Genomic DNA, 14,974 nt, shown 5'->3' on the forward strand with positions numbered 1-14,974 from the left:
ATTACTCGATGTTTCATATTATGTGTTTTTAGAGATTTCTTTTGTTTCATAATATATGTCATTTTGATATGACCAATACATATTAAGTCATTTTCTTTCTGCTATAAAACATAATTAAATTTATGAATGAGAGTAATTAGAATAATGGACTTATTGTATAATAAATAAATAGTGGAATCAACAAATAAAGAGTAGCAAAGTCTTTTTTCTAATATCTTTAATTTATGCGTAATTTTATGGAAAAACATGTAATATCAAACGGATAGAGTAGTTACTAATCTATATCTTAAAAATTAATTATATTCCTTACATTTTAAAATTATAAATTATATCTTTAGGTCTTTACACTTATAAAATCCTCAACTAGGTCTTTATTGTTGAAATTGTTAATAAAATCTTTCTCATAATTGAATAAAATTTCATTCAATTATTTTATATTCTCGATCTCGACTTAATTAATATTTTCTAATATTTTAAGTTTATCGGTTTGTTTTTAGAAAAATATTTAGTTAAATCAAACCAAAATTAATATACTATACCAAAATCATTTTTATACAGATAATTCAAAAGTGGAACAACGAAAAAAATCTCTCTTCTGCGATTGCGAAAGGGAAAACCTTTATCTGATGGCGATGGCGATGGCGATGCAGCCTCCTTGCCATCGCTTCTCCCACCGTCCGACTACAACATCGCATGCCTCCATCGACCCCCTGTCGATGGAGCCCAATTTACCCCTCTTCTCTCATGGAAAGATATTGCTGAAGCTAGGGGAAATACAACTCCTATGAAGCATTGAATGGATCTCAGAGCAAACGGGAAAATTGTAATTGACTTCATCGATAATGACCCCTTGAATCCCCGTGTTAGAATTGATCATGAATTTAAGCAAGGTTTGACCTGCCTCTGGGAGAAAACTCTTATCATCAAGCTCCTATGTCGAAATTTGGGTTATATTGCCCTCCAGCGACGAACTATTGAGTTATGGAAGACTATAGCAGGTTTTGACATGATGGATCTTGGACGCAGGTTCCATCTTGTGAAATTTGAGAATAAACTCGACTAGGTCAGTTGTCCAATTTATCAAATACCTAATCAAACTTTAATCAAATCACCAATTTGGTACCATAATCGTTAAATTTTGTGGAGATAGAAAGATCGGAACTACCCCTAGTCATGGTGATTCCGATGATCGGAGGGAGTTTCTTTGCCCTCTTTTCTTGCTTGCTTTATGGCTTTAAACGACTTCTTTATCTCACTGGCTGACTCCTACTCCTACTCGTACTCATAAAAGAAAAAGGCTAGCTTACGGGATAGCTTTCTCTAGCTTACTTTGAATCACCTTACTCTACTTCCGAAAAAAGATGACCATAGAAAGATGGACTAGCGGGCTAGGGATATTTCTTTTTTGGCCTGGACCTCGAATCCATGTATATACCCATGCTGTCAAACTTCACCTTGTGCCATAATATTTATCTTTTAAAACATGAATGCTTTTTTTTTATGAAAATGAACCACTTAAAGCCCAATTAGGTTTTTCATCCAAATCTTAAAAATCAATTAAATCTATAAATTTTTAAACTTATCAATTATAGATTAGATTCTCAATGTATAATTTGAAAATTAATTCCATCCTAACATTTTGAAATAGCTAAGTACTTAATATACATATGTTGAAATCCTTCTACGCCTCCCAAAATTAAAACAAAATCTCTTTCAATTATTTTATATTTTCAGTTGAACAATATTTTCTAATATTTATATTTCGGTTATTGATTCAGTTTTAATAAAAAAAATTGGTTAAGTGGACACAAATATATTACACCAAAATACTTTTTATATGTATATCTAATATATATTTCGGTTAGATTTAGCTTTTTTTATTAAAAATAAATTGAAAATATTATAAAATAACAATCAAATTGAATCGAAAATATAAAATTACCGAACTGATAATAATAATCAGAACTAAAAATGTCATAAAATGTTAATAAAAATTGAACTGAAAATATATATAAAAAGAAAAGGACGAATTTTTTTATTTCAATTAAAGGATGGATTCAATTGGTATTTTCAACATATAATGGGTGCTTAATTGATAATTTTAGAAAATTATACTTCTAATTAACTTTTTAAAATATAGATTGAGAATTATGATTCTAGAAGGTTAACTAACTAATAGCTTTTAGATATAGGTATTACGGACGTAATTAAATTTTAAGATTAATTTTGGCTGCATTTTCTGAAAAATAACAAAGTTATTTTAGTTTTTGCTAGATTTTCAACATTGATGTGGTGTGGGTTCGGAAAATTATTAAAATAAATATCAAGTGGAGAAAAGAGTTAAAGGTTGGTAGCCCATTACGAGGTTGGAGATTGGACCAATTGATTTCTAACTTTAAAGTTAGGGTTTAGAGCATCTCCAACAGCTTCTTAAGTTGGTTCTTAAGTTAAAATTTGAGGAGAGAGAATGAAAATTTATCTCCAACAGCCTCTTAGTGGCTCCTCAAATCACTAAGAGCTTCTCCATCCTCTCTATTAATAGAGAGGATCTCTCCACCTCTTAGTGCCTCCTAACTTCATTTTTTATTAATAATTTATTATTGACGTGTCTCTCTCCTCACTATATTGGTAATGTAACAATAAAGAATATTTTTAATAATAAAATAATAAATAAGGAGTGAATATAAGGAGCATTGTTGGAGATCATACATCTTAGCCACTCTTAAATCAGTAAGAGTTAATTATTTATATTATTTTTAGAGAGATCATTAAGAGTCTCTTGGAGATGCTCTTAAGCCCTTAATTTTTAAGATATAGGTTAGAGATTTAAATATCTTTCAAGTTATAGATTAGCCACCCAATTAGACTTTATGGTTGATATTTAAAATAACAAATGTCAAATTATTAACTGAATTGATGTTAAAAGAAAAAGTACTGACTTAAGTTGCGTAAATTAATTTCGACACAAGCGCGAAGTTATAATAATAATGCAATTGAGTTTTAGAATTAATTTTTTTTGTGACGGGAAATTCCAACTTAAAATACTGTCACGAAAAATATTCAGACGATACAAAAACAAATGTCTGTCATGTATCTTTTGTCATGTGAAAGGGAAAATGGTATAGTGCTCTCCGCGAAACTTATTTCATTTGTGCTTTTTTGTTTTCATACAATAACGTCAGTTATATCACTACAAGAAAAACTGTAATTAGAGACCGATGTTTGCAACCAAATTGAAATTGGTTGCAAAGCACATCATGCGGTTGCAAAGTTGAGAATCTCATTTGTGAAATACATTTGAGACTTGAACACGGTTTCAAAGTTCTTGTAGTTGCAAACTTTGCAACCGAACGGTCTCAAAATATATTTTGTGGTTGCAAATTTTTTGGGCCATTTAGGGCCATTTATATATAATATATACTTGGATATTTGAATTATATTTTGACTAAAATTAAATAGGAAAGAAACGAGAAAGAAAGAGATTCCGGTAAAATATTTTTAAACAAAAGAAAAATATAAAATGTATTTTAATATTTAAAATAATAGTTTTTAAGTGAAAAAATAAATTTGAGGGGGTAATGTGTAAAAATACGTCTAACGTTTACATCCATGAGCAATTTTACCTCTAAATTGGCAATGAAAAGCAATTTTACTCCTAAAGTTGACAATTTGGGTTAATTTGATAAATAATTCATGAAACTGTCTTATCGGTCATAAATTTTGTTATATATACACTTCATATGTGCGTAATTTTATCATTTATCAGTAACAATTCATAAACATATGATTAGACGTGGAAAAATTTAAAAAATATTCTGTCTTTTGTATGAGATGGATAAAGATAAATATTTCACCGAATTTATAAATATTAAACTCGAAGTCTATTATTAAAACACACAAAATATGAAATCTTTTTTTAGAACCAGCTGATATGCAATTAGTGTAAAATAATGAACAAAACATTTATATTTTATAATAATGTCTAAAATTAATACAATTTGCAAATTTTAGGGATAAAATTGCTCTTGACTACTAACATTAGGCGTCTCACCATTTTAGAATTTAGAGATATTTTTACACCTTATCTCTAAGTTTGAGATATCAAAGTGTAAACTTATTAAAGTTCAAGTATAAAAAATGTAATTTATATAATAGAAAAAGGGGCAAAATGATCTTTTCACTAACATGATTAAATCTTAACCATTGATCAGATCGGACGGTTTGAGATTGAAACCTAAATCATCTAATATTGAAACATAACTTCTTCTCTCTCCCACTTATTTCCGCCGCTCTCTCTTTTTCCAGATCGGCTTCTTCCCCTTCTCAAATTTGAAAACCTAACTTTGGGTTGCTGCCTCTTATTCTTCCCATTTGCAATCGCGATTTGTACCTTCAACAATGGTGATTCTGCAAGTCGTTGATGATGGCTTCCGCTTTTTAAGCTTCTTCTCCCTTCGATGGGTTTCGAACTATCCAGCTCTCTCCCATTTATCCCCTTTTTGCCGTAAATTAGCTGATTCAGATAGTCAATCGTTTTTTCGGAGTTCTAGAGCTTCTCATTCTCTTTAATGGAGGCTGTGAGGGAGGTCAGTCTCAGTCTTACTCTTAAATCCCATGGGGCAAGTCCCAGCTATGGTTCATGGAGGTTTTAAGCTATTTGAAAGGTATGATATCAACCTCTTTCTCTAATTCTCCTTCCTCCATAAACGAAGCAGGTGTTAGGAGTGGGTTAGAAAATCATCTTTTAATTACATGTTTGATGAGGACAAGAAGTGAAATTTAATAATTATTCTCTTTCAATTGAAATTTTGCTATCAACTAATATGCTTTCCCTCACTTTTCAGCCATGCAATCCTTATCTATCTTGCCTCTGCATTCCCCAAAGTTGCAGATCATTGGTAAGCTGAGTTTCTTATTGATGCAAGCAATTTCTTTACAATGTCTTCTACGAAATGAAACTTCTTCAGATGTCTGAAGTTGTTGAGCCTAGATAAAACAGGATTAAAATTAGAAACCCGGACAAATTTCAGAACATACTTATAATCAGATTCCTATAATATAAATTTTGATGGCTAGACAGATACATGTGAACACATCAACATATTTGCAATTGCACATCTTGTTCTAATGCTATTCAAACTATATGTTTTCTGTAACACTATGAAATGGCATGAAACTACTAAATATTTTAACCCAATTTTTCATTTTATGCACTCATTTCTTACGATTCTTCCCTTACACTAAAGGTATCCAAGTGATCTTATCCAAAGAGCAAAGGTTCAATCTGTGCTGGACTGGCATCACTCCAACTTACGCCGTGGCTCAGGTGATTCATTAGATTTCGTAGCAATGCATTAGCTTCTGTCCTCGTGATCCTAAAATAGGAAAAAGCTTAATCTTCCAAGACCTATTTCTTTCTTTCTCGGTTACTAAGAAGATGAATTCATTGCCTGTATGATGCTGTTCAGTTTCAGCATAATTTTGGTCTAGCTTCATTCTTGCTTGTTCCTTATATGGCAATTAAGCATTGCCTTGATCAGCCTTATCTTTTCAATTGTCTGCGTGTGTTATGTTTGGGAGATTATTATAAGATTAGCAATGCAAAGTTCAGATTCGTTTTCATTTGCTGAACTCTCTGAAACTATATTTCTCTTGCAAGATTCCTGTCAAAACCCTTATAATGACGTCCTAAAGGAGATTATTTGCTTCTCTTTTTTTCCAGTTACCTATACATTTAAGGTGAAAAGGTTTTGTCTGAATCGCTATCGAAACTAGAGTCATTTTGGCTTAGCGAAAGTGGTAAGTTTTTAGTTGGAGCAGATAAGCCATCAATAGCAGATCTCAGCCTTGCCTGTGAAATTATGCAACTTGATGTAAGTAATTGTATTCTTTCCTAAATCATTTTCCTCCTCATTTCAGTTATGAGATATACTTTCTTGTTTGCATTATTTTTGCTGTGATAATTCATAATTGCTTGTTTGCATTATTTATCAAATTAACCCAATTTTTCAGTATATTAGATAAGCTGTATTAGCGCTTGAAGTGTTTAATGTTGGCATTGAAGCATTCATTTTGTTTGAAGTGTTTTTAGCTTCGTCAATGGTAAGTGGTATTCATTGTGCTTCTACTGTTACCTTTTTCCAGTTGTGCAAGGTTGAGAAGAGCTAATAACTTACTGGTTAGGCCGTTTCCATTGTGGTGTTACTTATGGTGGAGTCTCTCGTTTATTTTAAATGCTAAAATGTTGGCTAGAGTCCTGAATGAAGTCTTGGACTTAGCTTTTGATATTATAGTTTTAAATGATAATTACAGTTGTCTTTTCGGTTATCATCACTTACCTGCAAATTAGTTATGCCTTTTGGGTTAATAGATAATTGTTTCTGATTGTGGTGTTAGTGTAGATAATTGGTTCTGTTTTTGGGTTTAAAAGGCTAGGTAACGATGCCCTGTCTTGTGCTTTAAGTTCAATATTTAAGGATCGATATAGAAGTTCATAGAACATCTGTTCAGACAACTTTGAGGTGTAAAGTATAATTTATGCCATATTTTTATAAATAGTTCTTTGAGACAATTCATGTTATTGATATGTAATGTTACTAGTTAAGTGAACCTAAGGTGTATTGTATTGTGGTTCTTGGACATGAGTAGGATTTCTGCTTGAAGTGGCAATATGTAGGATTGCTTACTCCCGATCAATTTCTTTTGAGGCAGCCATTGATTTTCATGTTTAGGATTAGGCTTTATAAGATGGTCACATGTTTGTAACGATTTTCTTAACAACACCTTCTGCTATTTAAAAGTGGAGCAAGTGATGATATTTAAATTCATATGAATGACTAAACTTGAGTACATTGAACACTAAATAAGGTGCAGAGGGCTTTTTGTAGTTTTTAAATTCATGTTTGGAATGTTCCTAATGTTACTTATTATACTGTTTTGCAGGCCATCCTTGGGTTAAGGTCAGTTCAGGTAGATCCTCTTGAAGTTGAATACAGCTGCTCAGATCCTCTAATTTTACTGGTCCTTTGAAGATTGTTGATAAGGTTTATGATGTAAGTATTGCTAAAAAATTTCATTCAATTTTATAGTTTGGAAAACTGTCTAATTATAAATCCTATAAAACACACTCTGGATTCTCGTGATTAAAGAAAATTGAATGTAATTGTGATTATGTTTAGATTGATTTATCATGTTTTCTTTTTTGTTCATTTGGTTTCCCCTTCAGGTTAGAAAATGTCAACCGTGATGCTTCCCACATCATGCATGATGAATGTGCATCCTCAGGCAGATCATGTGCCTTACCCAAGAGACCGATGTCAACATTTACCTTGTATGGATACAAGCAAAAATTATTTATATTTAGTTTAGTTTATATATAACTTTAATTTTTTTTGGATCAATGTTTGACTTTAATTTTTTTGAACGAATGTGTAACTTGAATTATTACTTATTAATAAGTTATTTAATTTATATTCTGTTTTATTATGGAATTTCTGAAATAGTTATATAATGTTAGTTTATTAGAATTGTAGAACTAATATTTTAAGAAATATATATATTCAAATTCGCCCATAAATTTGGTGACCATAAAATCATCTGCATGTTTTTTTGGTAGGCAATTGATCCGTCACAAAATTTAACAACTGGATTATTTGTGACCAAAAGTTAGTTTGCAATCATAATAGATCTGCAAAATTGTTTATTGATTTGTAACCGACAAATGGTTGCAAGTAATTGGTTTCTAATTTTGCCACCATATTAGCTACCAAAATGGTGGTTGCAAACGTTGCAACCGAGAAGCCTAATATGGTATCAAAGTCTTAGCAACCTTGTAATTACCAACCGATCCATTTTGGTTGCTAAATATGCAATTCTGGTTGCTAAACAGTGTTAGCTACCGATTTAGCAACCAGATTTTTGGTTGCTAATTACCATTTTTCTTGTAGTGTATATACGCAGTGCCATCTTATGATTATGTATGTTTTCAGTTAAAATATAGTTTTCTTAAGATGACACATGTGTGTCGTCGTAAAGCCACATGCGACTCGAGCTTCTTTACGCTTGACCTTTTAGATAACAAAAATTTAAAATACCGTCACAAAAAACAATCAGATACAGAAAAATAAATGTCTGTCATATATTTTGTGTCATGTAAAAGGAAAAATGAGAGTAACTTCCCACTATTTTATAGAACACATAAAAATCGAAGAGAGAAAAGAGAAACTTATAGCTCTGATACCATATTCAGATAGATAAAAACATTGGTTAATTCATCAATAGAAACCATAAGCTTGATTACATATAAATCAACATCTTATAGTTGATTATTACAAATGGAATTACAACAATCAAAATCACAATTTACTACTAACTAATTTTGCCACATCATTTAAAGTATGGTTAAGGTGTAAAAATACCCATAACGTTTTGGGTTAGGAGCAATTTTACCCCGAACATCTAAAATTGTGCAATTTTATCCCTAACGTTGAAAGTTAAGAGCAATTTTACCCCTAACGTTGATAAATTGGATCAATTTGAGAAATAATTCATCAAACTGTCTTCTCGGTCATGAATCTTGTCATCTACACTTAACATGTGCGTCATTTTATAAGTAACAAATCACAAACATATGTTGGGATGTGAAAAAAATAAAAAAATAATACCGTCTTTTGTACGAATTAAACAAAAAAAAATCAAAAAATTCACCGAATTTCTTCAATTTTATTATTAAATTACAAAAAAAAACATGAAATCCTTTTTTTAAATATGAATTGATATGTAATTGGTGCAAAATAAAGAACAAAAATATATGTGTTTTATAATAGTATCTGAAATTGACCCAAATTATCAACGTTAGGGGTAAAATTGCTCTTGGCTACAAACGTTAAGGGTAAAATTGCACCATTTTAGACGTTAGGGGTAAAATTGCTCCTAGTTCAAAACGTTAGGGGTATTTTTGCACCTTAACCCTTTAAAGTATAACAAACTATCCCACCAATCTTGTAACTAATCTTTACAAGGTAAAAAAACTCGGGAAAATTACAAAACTGGGTCAAATGGGAGGCCCATTTACATATTAAACCCATTTACTAATTCTACTACATATCTAGACTGATTTTGTGTGACTTTCCAAAAATACCCTCAATATTTACGCGGAGCTCGCCCCATCCCGTCTAACTTCGCATATTCACCCATATGCGAAGCCTGCGAAGTTAATGTTTTAATTTACTTAATGAATTTAGTTCGCATATGCGAAGCCTGCGAAGCTGAAGTTGGTTTTGCTTGATGAATTTAGTTCGCATATGCGAATGCTGGATATGATTTGAAGCTAATACGCGAAGTGGTATATAACAAAAATTGGCAAACAACAACGGGTTCGAACATTAAAATCATAACATTATCAAAATTTACAACAAGATTGCCACAATGAACTCTACTAACCAATCATTTTAAAGTGAAACTAACTAATCCGGTACCAATTTTGAAACGAATGAGTAATCTTGGCACCGGATTAAGTTAGGTCCACTTTGAAGATTGGCACCATGGGATGGACGTGTCCCATGGTGCACCCCGAGATTGACACAACCTCTCCTAACGAATCATTTCAGGAGTGAATGTGTCAATCTTGGGGAAGTTCATCCCTATACAGGAAGGAAAATCATCTCCCCTGCAGCCTAGTACGCCGCCTTCCAGAAAGGGATGTTACGTATTCAACCATCTACAGAAAAAATTAAACGTGTTAGTTATGAAAAAGAACGATTTTGGCTTCGCGAAATGACAATTAGCGAAGCATGCGAATGTAAATGTGCAGGGGAAGAGGTGATTTTACTTCGCATATCGATGCTTTCGCGAAGTCTGCGAGGTCTGAAACGTGAGGATCTATTCGCAGACTTCGCGAGCTAATCGATTTGCGAGGTAGATCCATACGTTTCAAACTCTTTCTCTTCGCAGAACTTCGCGAAATCATCAATTCACGAAGTAGATCATCACTTTCCAGGCTCGTTCTCTTCGCAAAGCTTAGCAAAACCATCGATTGTGAAGTGAATTTATGAAAAAACGCAGAAAAAAAAACAGATACTTACATTTTTCGCCCCTTTCACCCCCAAAAGCGACAATAACAATATGATAACATGGGAAGAACGAAGGAAATAACGTAGAAAAACCATTTCTTTGATGGTAACAAGAAGAAAGAAACCAAGCAACGAACATGAAGATGAAAAATCATTTACTCGTTTTCTAGGGTTGGGAAGTTGCAGAATCAAGAGATGAAGAGATGAAAAAGAGAAATTCATTATGATTTTGACTAAATGGTGCAGATTTCGTGCAATTTAAAGGAAGAAAGGAAGATCAAAAGTCTTGAAATCATTAATGCTGGAGCAACTTTTCGCATAACCAAGGAGATAGAGGGAGCGACGATTCGCAAGTGGTGGAAGTGGGAAGGTCAGAGGTATTTTTGGAAAGTCACACAAAATCAGTCTAGATATGTAATAGAATTAGTAAATGGGTTTAATATGTAAATGGACTTCCTATTTGATCCAGTTTTGTAATTTTCCCAAAAAAAACTAACGAAACTTATCACACATCTAGGCACTCTTTTCTTCTTATGTATTCCAACAAAATATCAAACAAAAAAAAGGAATCTAAAGAGATATATGGATTTCAAACAAAATCAAAACATGAATTCCTAGTATGATTTTATTCCCCCAAATTTTACTATAAGTTGAAAAATTACAAATTAGATGATATGATCAAATTCTCCATCTCTATTGGGATACATCCCTATGCAAAACGGATAACCCCCTACCGTTTGGAATCCAACCCTTTCTTTATATTACATGAGATTTATTTAAACAAAATCATATAAACATATTTTATAAAGAAATTATTGTGGAGAAGAGAGATCCAACCTGAAGAAATTCCTTCTTCTTTCCAGCGGACAAGGAGAAACAAAATGCCAGAATGTCAAGCAAAATAAAAAGAAAAAAGAAAGAATCTTTTGAAAGCTCTCTAGTTTTCTCCTTTTCTTTTTTGCTCTGATGTATGCTGTTTGGTCATTTCTCTCTCACTCCACAGTCCCAACACAACTATTTCAATCCCTCTCTCTTTACTTTTTCTGTTCGTCTAGTTATATAATCTCTCTGTCCATAAATAAATAAATAAATATAACAAAAGCAACTCAAAAGCCTTCACCTTTTGTTTTCTTTGTCTGCCATTAAAATGCTTAAATATAATCCTCTCCCCTTCTTCTTTCCCACACTCTCTTCCCTCAACGCTATCTCTCTCTTTCTTTCTTCCTCCATATTCTTGCTTCCTCTTTTCCTTGATTTATTTTTCTAATTCTTCATCCATGATGATCTCTTCTGGGTTTAGATGAAATGGGTTGATATTTCATACTTTAGTACTTGTTAAAAATCCATCCTTTTCATCTCTCACCCCTTTCACACTACAGAAAAAAAGGGCAAGTGATAAAAATATAATCTTTCCTGCATTATCTGCAATAACTCGTCTGGGTTTACACTATTCTCTCCATTTTCTTCCTGAAGTTTAATTAAAAGCTTAAACCCCCAAACCCACTATGATTAGTCTCACAGACCTCTACCATGTTCTAACAGCAGTTGTACCACTTTATGTGGCTATGATCTTAGCTTATGGTTCAGTGAAATGGTGGAAAATCTTTAGCCCGGATCAATGTTCAGGAATCAACAGATTTGTTGCTCTATTTGCTGTTCCTTTACTTTCTTTCCATTTCATATCTACTAACAATCCTTATGCAATGAACTACCGGTTCATTGCAGCAGACACGCTGCAAAAAGTGATAGTTTTAATGGTTTTAGTTGTCTGGTCCAGAATCAGTTCAAGAGGGTCCCTTGAATGGTCCATCACTCTGTTTTCACTTTCCACTCTTCCTAACACTCTTGTTATGGGCATCCCTTTGTTAAAGGGTATGTACGGAGATGCTTCTGGGAGCCTTATGGTTCAAATTGTTGTCCTTCAATGCATAATATGGTACACTTTGATGCTCTTTCTGTTTGAATATAGAGGAGCTAGAATCTTGATTGGTGAACAATTTCCTGATACTGCTGGCTCTATTATCTCCTTCAGAGTTGATTCTGATATCCTTTCTTTAGATGGTAGAGAGCCATTGCAGACCGATGCAGAGGTAGGAGAAGATGGAAAACTTCATGTTACAGTAAGGAAATCAACTAGCTCAAGATCAGAAATCTTTTCAAGGAGATCCCATGGTCCCAATTCAGGTCTTTCATTGACTCCTAGACCCTCTAATCTCACTAATGCTGAGATTTATTCTCTACAATCTTCAAGAAATCCTACTCCTAGAGGTTCTAGCTTTAACCATACTGATTTTTACTCAATGGTAAATGGCAAGAATGCGAACAATCTAAGTCCAAGGCATTCAAACTTTGGAAACTTGCCATTTGAGGAGGAAAATGGAGGGATTGGAGTATATGGAAATGTTCCTAGAACAAATGGAAGTGCTTATCCTGCTCCACCTAATGCTGGGATATTCTCTCCTGGAGCAAAGAAGAAGCCAAATGGGGGTGAAAATGGCAAGGATTTACATATGTTTGTATGGAGTTCAAGTGCTTCACCTGTTTCAGAAGGTGGCCTTCATGTTTTCAGGGGAGCTGATCATGCCATTGACCTTGGTGTTAATAGTGTACCTCATCAGAAAGGTATATAAAATTAATTAAAATTAGGCCATATTGTTTGTATGCTTAAAATGTCATCACATGATTTAATATGTTACTATGTATTGTTTTTTGTTTTTGTTTTTTTCTCATAATGTCTTGTCTGTTGGGTTGGGATTAACAGTATTTTGTCTAGTTGAATATGAAGTGTTTTTGGATTTTGTTTATAGAATGTTTCTAATTTTATTTGCATCTTGTTGGAAGGTTTGGTATAAATTCCTTGGTAATGTGGGTTTGTTTGTTTGTTGTTTTATTTATAGAAAGTCTTCTGTTTGAGTGTATGGTATTACAAGTAATGTAGTGTTGTGTTCAAAGTTGCAGAATATGATGAGTTTGGGAGGGATGAGTTCAGCTTTGGAAACAGAGGGGTGGAACGGGAGGGTCAGGGTCCGGTCCTTTCGAAACTCGGTTCTAGCTCAACAGCTGAGCTCCACCCAAAGACTGGTATAGATGGTGAACCCAAGCCAACTGCCATGCCACCTGCAAGTGTTATGACTAGACTCATTCTCATAATGGTTTGGAGAAAACTCATAAGGAATCCAAATACTTATTCAAGTCTCATTGGCCTCACATGGTCTCTTGTTTCTTACAAGTATGAAAATAACATGATCAACAAATTTTTTATCCAAATCTTTTCTTTCTTTCTGTTGTGTCTAATATTTTCGATAAACGTTTGCAGATGGCACCTCGAAATGCCTGCAATTGTTGCTCGTTCCATAGCAATCCTGTCCGACGCTGGTCTTGGAATGGCCATGTTTAGTCTTGGTAAGTTGATTCTAAGACTAGATAGATAGATACATTGGAGAAATTTTGCATATTGGCTAAAAGATTTTGTTATCTTTATAGGTTTGTTCATGGCATTACAGCCAAGAATCATTGCTTGTGGAAACTCCATTGCTACATTTGCAATGGCTGTTAGATTCCTCACTGGTCCAGCAGTCATGGCTGCTGCTTCAATTGCAGTAGGACTACGCGGAGTTTTGCTGCATATCGCCATAGTGCAGGTTCGAACAAAGTTAAAAGAAAAGTTTCTAAATACCAAAATCAACTTGAGCTTGTTTTCTGATAGTTGATGACATTTTGAATTTTCAGGCAGCTCTTCCACAAGGAATTGTCCCTTTTGTGTTTGCAAAGGAATATAATGTCCATCCTGATATACTCAGCACTGGGTTTGAACTCTAAAACTCTTTCTTTAATTAAAGAAATATAACAATAAAGCCATGAATCATGGCTTTGCATATGCTAGTGGTCCTAAAAAAGATGTTCCACCTTTTATGTAAGCAATGATGAATGTTTATGCAAAGTATATTTTCATGATATCAACCTTGATCTGTAGCTATCATCATATCATCCATGTCAATTTGAACAACTTCTTGTTCTTTCTTTATTGTAATGTATATCCAAGCATGCTTGTACTAAGATTCTTTTATCTTTTCCTTTTTCAAATATGTGATGGTTTTACCTGAATTTTGATGATGATTGCAGGGTTATATTTGGGATGTTAATAGCTCTTCCAATCACACTTGTTTACTATATCTTGCTTGGACTTTGAAGATGAAGCCTGCCTGCCGGCCCGGCTCGGCCTTGCCTAGATTAGTTTTATATTAATGTAGTAGCATATACCCATTTGGACATGGGAATTTTGGGCATTATGTCTAACACAACTTGAATCTGAAGAGCATTGCAATTAGAAAGATTGAAGCAAAGCAACTAGGAGAAGAGTGAGAAGAAAGAGCATGTTTTTCAAAGAAAAGGGTTGACAAAAAGAGGGAACATTGGTGGATAAAGTATTTATTGCTGGTGTTCACTTTTTTCTTTTTTCCATGTTTACTTTTTACTCTGAGCATTGTGCCTTTTGCTTTTGTTCTTTTTGTGAGCAAAAGTAAAGCTTGTTTTGTGTATCTTTTCTTTCATTTTTTAAGCTTACCAAACATTAACCCCATTGGAAATGGAATCTCTATGCAACTCAATGCCTAAAGGTTTTCTTTTTTAATGTAGAATTTGGAAAACTATAATATGGGAAAGCAAACAATTTATATCATTTATTTGCCTCTATCACACTTGTGGTTCCTAATCTTTGTCATTTTTACATTTAGTACTCTATCTCATTTTTTGATCACTGAAAGAATGACTGGTTAGTGCAAGTCAATATAACACCTCATTGTATTGTGTGTTTGATAATTTGGATGGATATTTTAGGTTAATTAATGCCTTGATGAGGTACCTGATAAGGATTAACATAATTCTAGTACGTATCTGTTTGTTAA

The 14,974-nt window shown here is 33.2% G+C and overlaps 2 protein-coding genes across 7 annotated transcripts; both read left to right on the forward strand.

Moving 5' to 3' along the window:
* Positions 1-4,269: 4,269 nt before the first annotated feature.
* Positions 4,270-7,470, forward strand: LOC136206360 (glutathione S-transferase T1-like). 5 transcript variants are annotated; one of them, XM_065997416.1, is made up of 7 exons: positions 4,270-4,664; positions 4,845-4,898; positions 5,247-5,326; positions 5,723-5,873; positions 6,013-6,102; positions 6,943-7,052; positions 7,226-7,470. In XM_065997416.1, the coding sequence occupies exons 1-4, from the start codon at positions 4,615-4,617 to the stop codon at positions 5,773-5,775; spliced, it is 237 nt and encodes a 78-aa protein (XP_065853488.1). In that variant the 5' UTR covers positions 4,270-4,614; the 3' UTR covers positions 5,776-5,873; positions 6,013-6,102; positions 6,943-7,052; positions 7,226-7,470. The 5 variants fall into 5 exon arrangements, with proteins under 5 accessions (XP_065853488.1, XP_065853473.1, XP_065853480.1 ...); XM_065997401.1 differs by having other exon boundaries at positions 5,723-6,102; XM_065997408.1 differs by having other exon boundaries at positions 6,013-7,052.
* A 3,420-nt stretch (positions 7,471-10,890) lies between these two features.
* LOC136206393 (probable auxin efflux carrier component 1b) lies at positions 10,891-14,752 on the forward strand. 2 transcript variants are annotated; one of them, XM_065997427.1, is made up of 6 exons: positions 10,891-12,692; positions 13,023-13,299; positions 13,387-13,472; positions 13,554-13,711; positions 13,800-13,876; positions 14,193-14,752. In XM_065997427.1, the coding sequence occupies exons 1-6, from the start codon at positions 11,576-11,578 to the stop codon at positions 14,257-14,259; spliced, it is 1,782 nt and encodes a 593-aa protein (XP_065853499.1). In that variant the 5' UTR covers positions 10,891-11,575; the 3' UTR covers positions 14,260-14,752. The 2 variants fall into 2 exon arrangements, with proteins under 2 accessions (XP_065853499.1, XP_065853507.1); XM_065997435.1 differs by having other exon boundaries at positions 10,892-12,692; positions 13,029-13,299.
* Positions 14,753-14,974: the final 222 nt, after the last annotated feature.

This window comes from Euphorbia lathyris, chromosome 1 (assembly GCF_963576675.1).
Source record: "Euphorbia lathyris chromosome 1, ddEupLath1.1, whole genome shotgun sequence".
Classification (NCBI taxonomy): Eukaryota; Viridiplantae; Streptophyta; class Magnoliopsida; order Malpighiales; family Euphorbiaceae; genus Euphorbia; species Euphorbia lathyris.

Coding starts and splice junctions, on each gene's coding strand:
- LOC136206360 (XM_065997395.1), top strand. CDS start 4,615: ATGGGGCAAGTCCCAGCTATGGTTCATGGAGGTTTTAAGCTATTTGAA. Junction 4,665..4,844: donor GGTTTTAAGCTATTTGAAAG/GTATGATATCAA, acceptor CTCACTTTTCAG/CCATGCAATCCTTATCTATC. Junction 4,899..5,246: donor CCCAAAGTTGCAGATCATTG/GTAAGCTGAGTT, acceptor CTTACACTAAAG/GTATCCAAGTGATCTTATCC.
- LOC136206393 (XM_065997427.1), top strand. CDS start 11,576: ATGATTAGTCTCACAGACCTCTACCATGTTCTAACAGCAGTTGTACCA. Junction 13,712..13,799: donor TGCATATCGCCATAGTGCAG/GTTCGAACAAAG, acceptor TTGAATTTTCAG/GCAGCTCTTCCACAAGGAAT. Junction 13,877..14,192: donor CCTGATATACTCAGCACTGG/GTTTGAACTCTA, acceptor TGATGATTGCAG/GGTTATATTTGGGATGTTAA.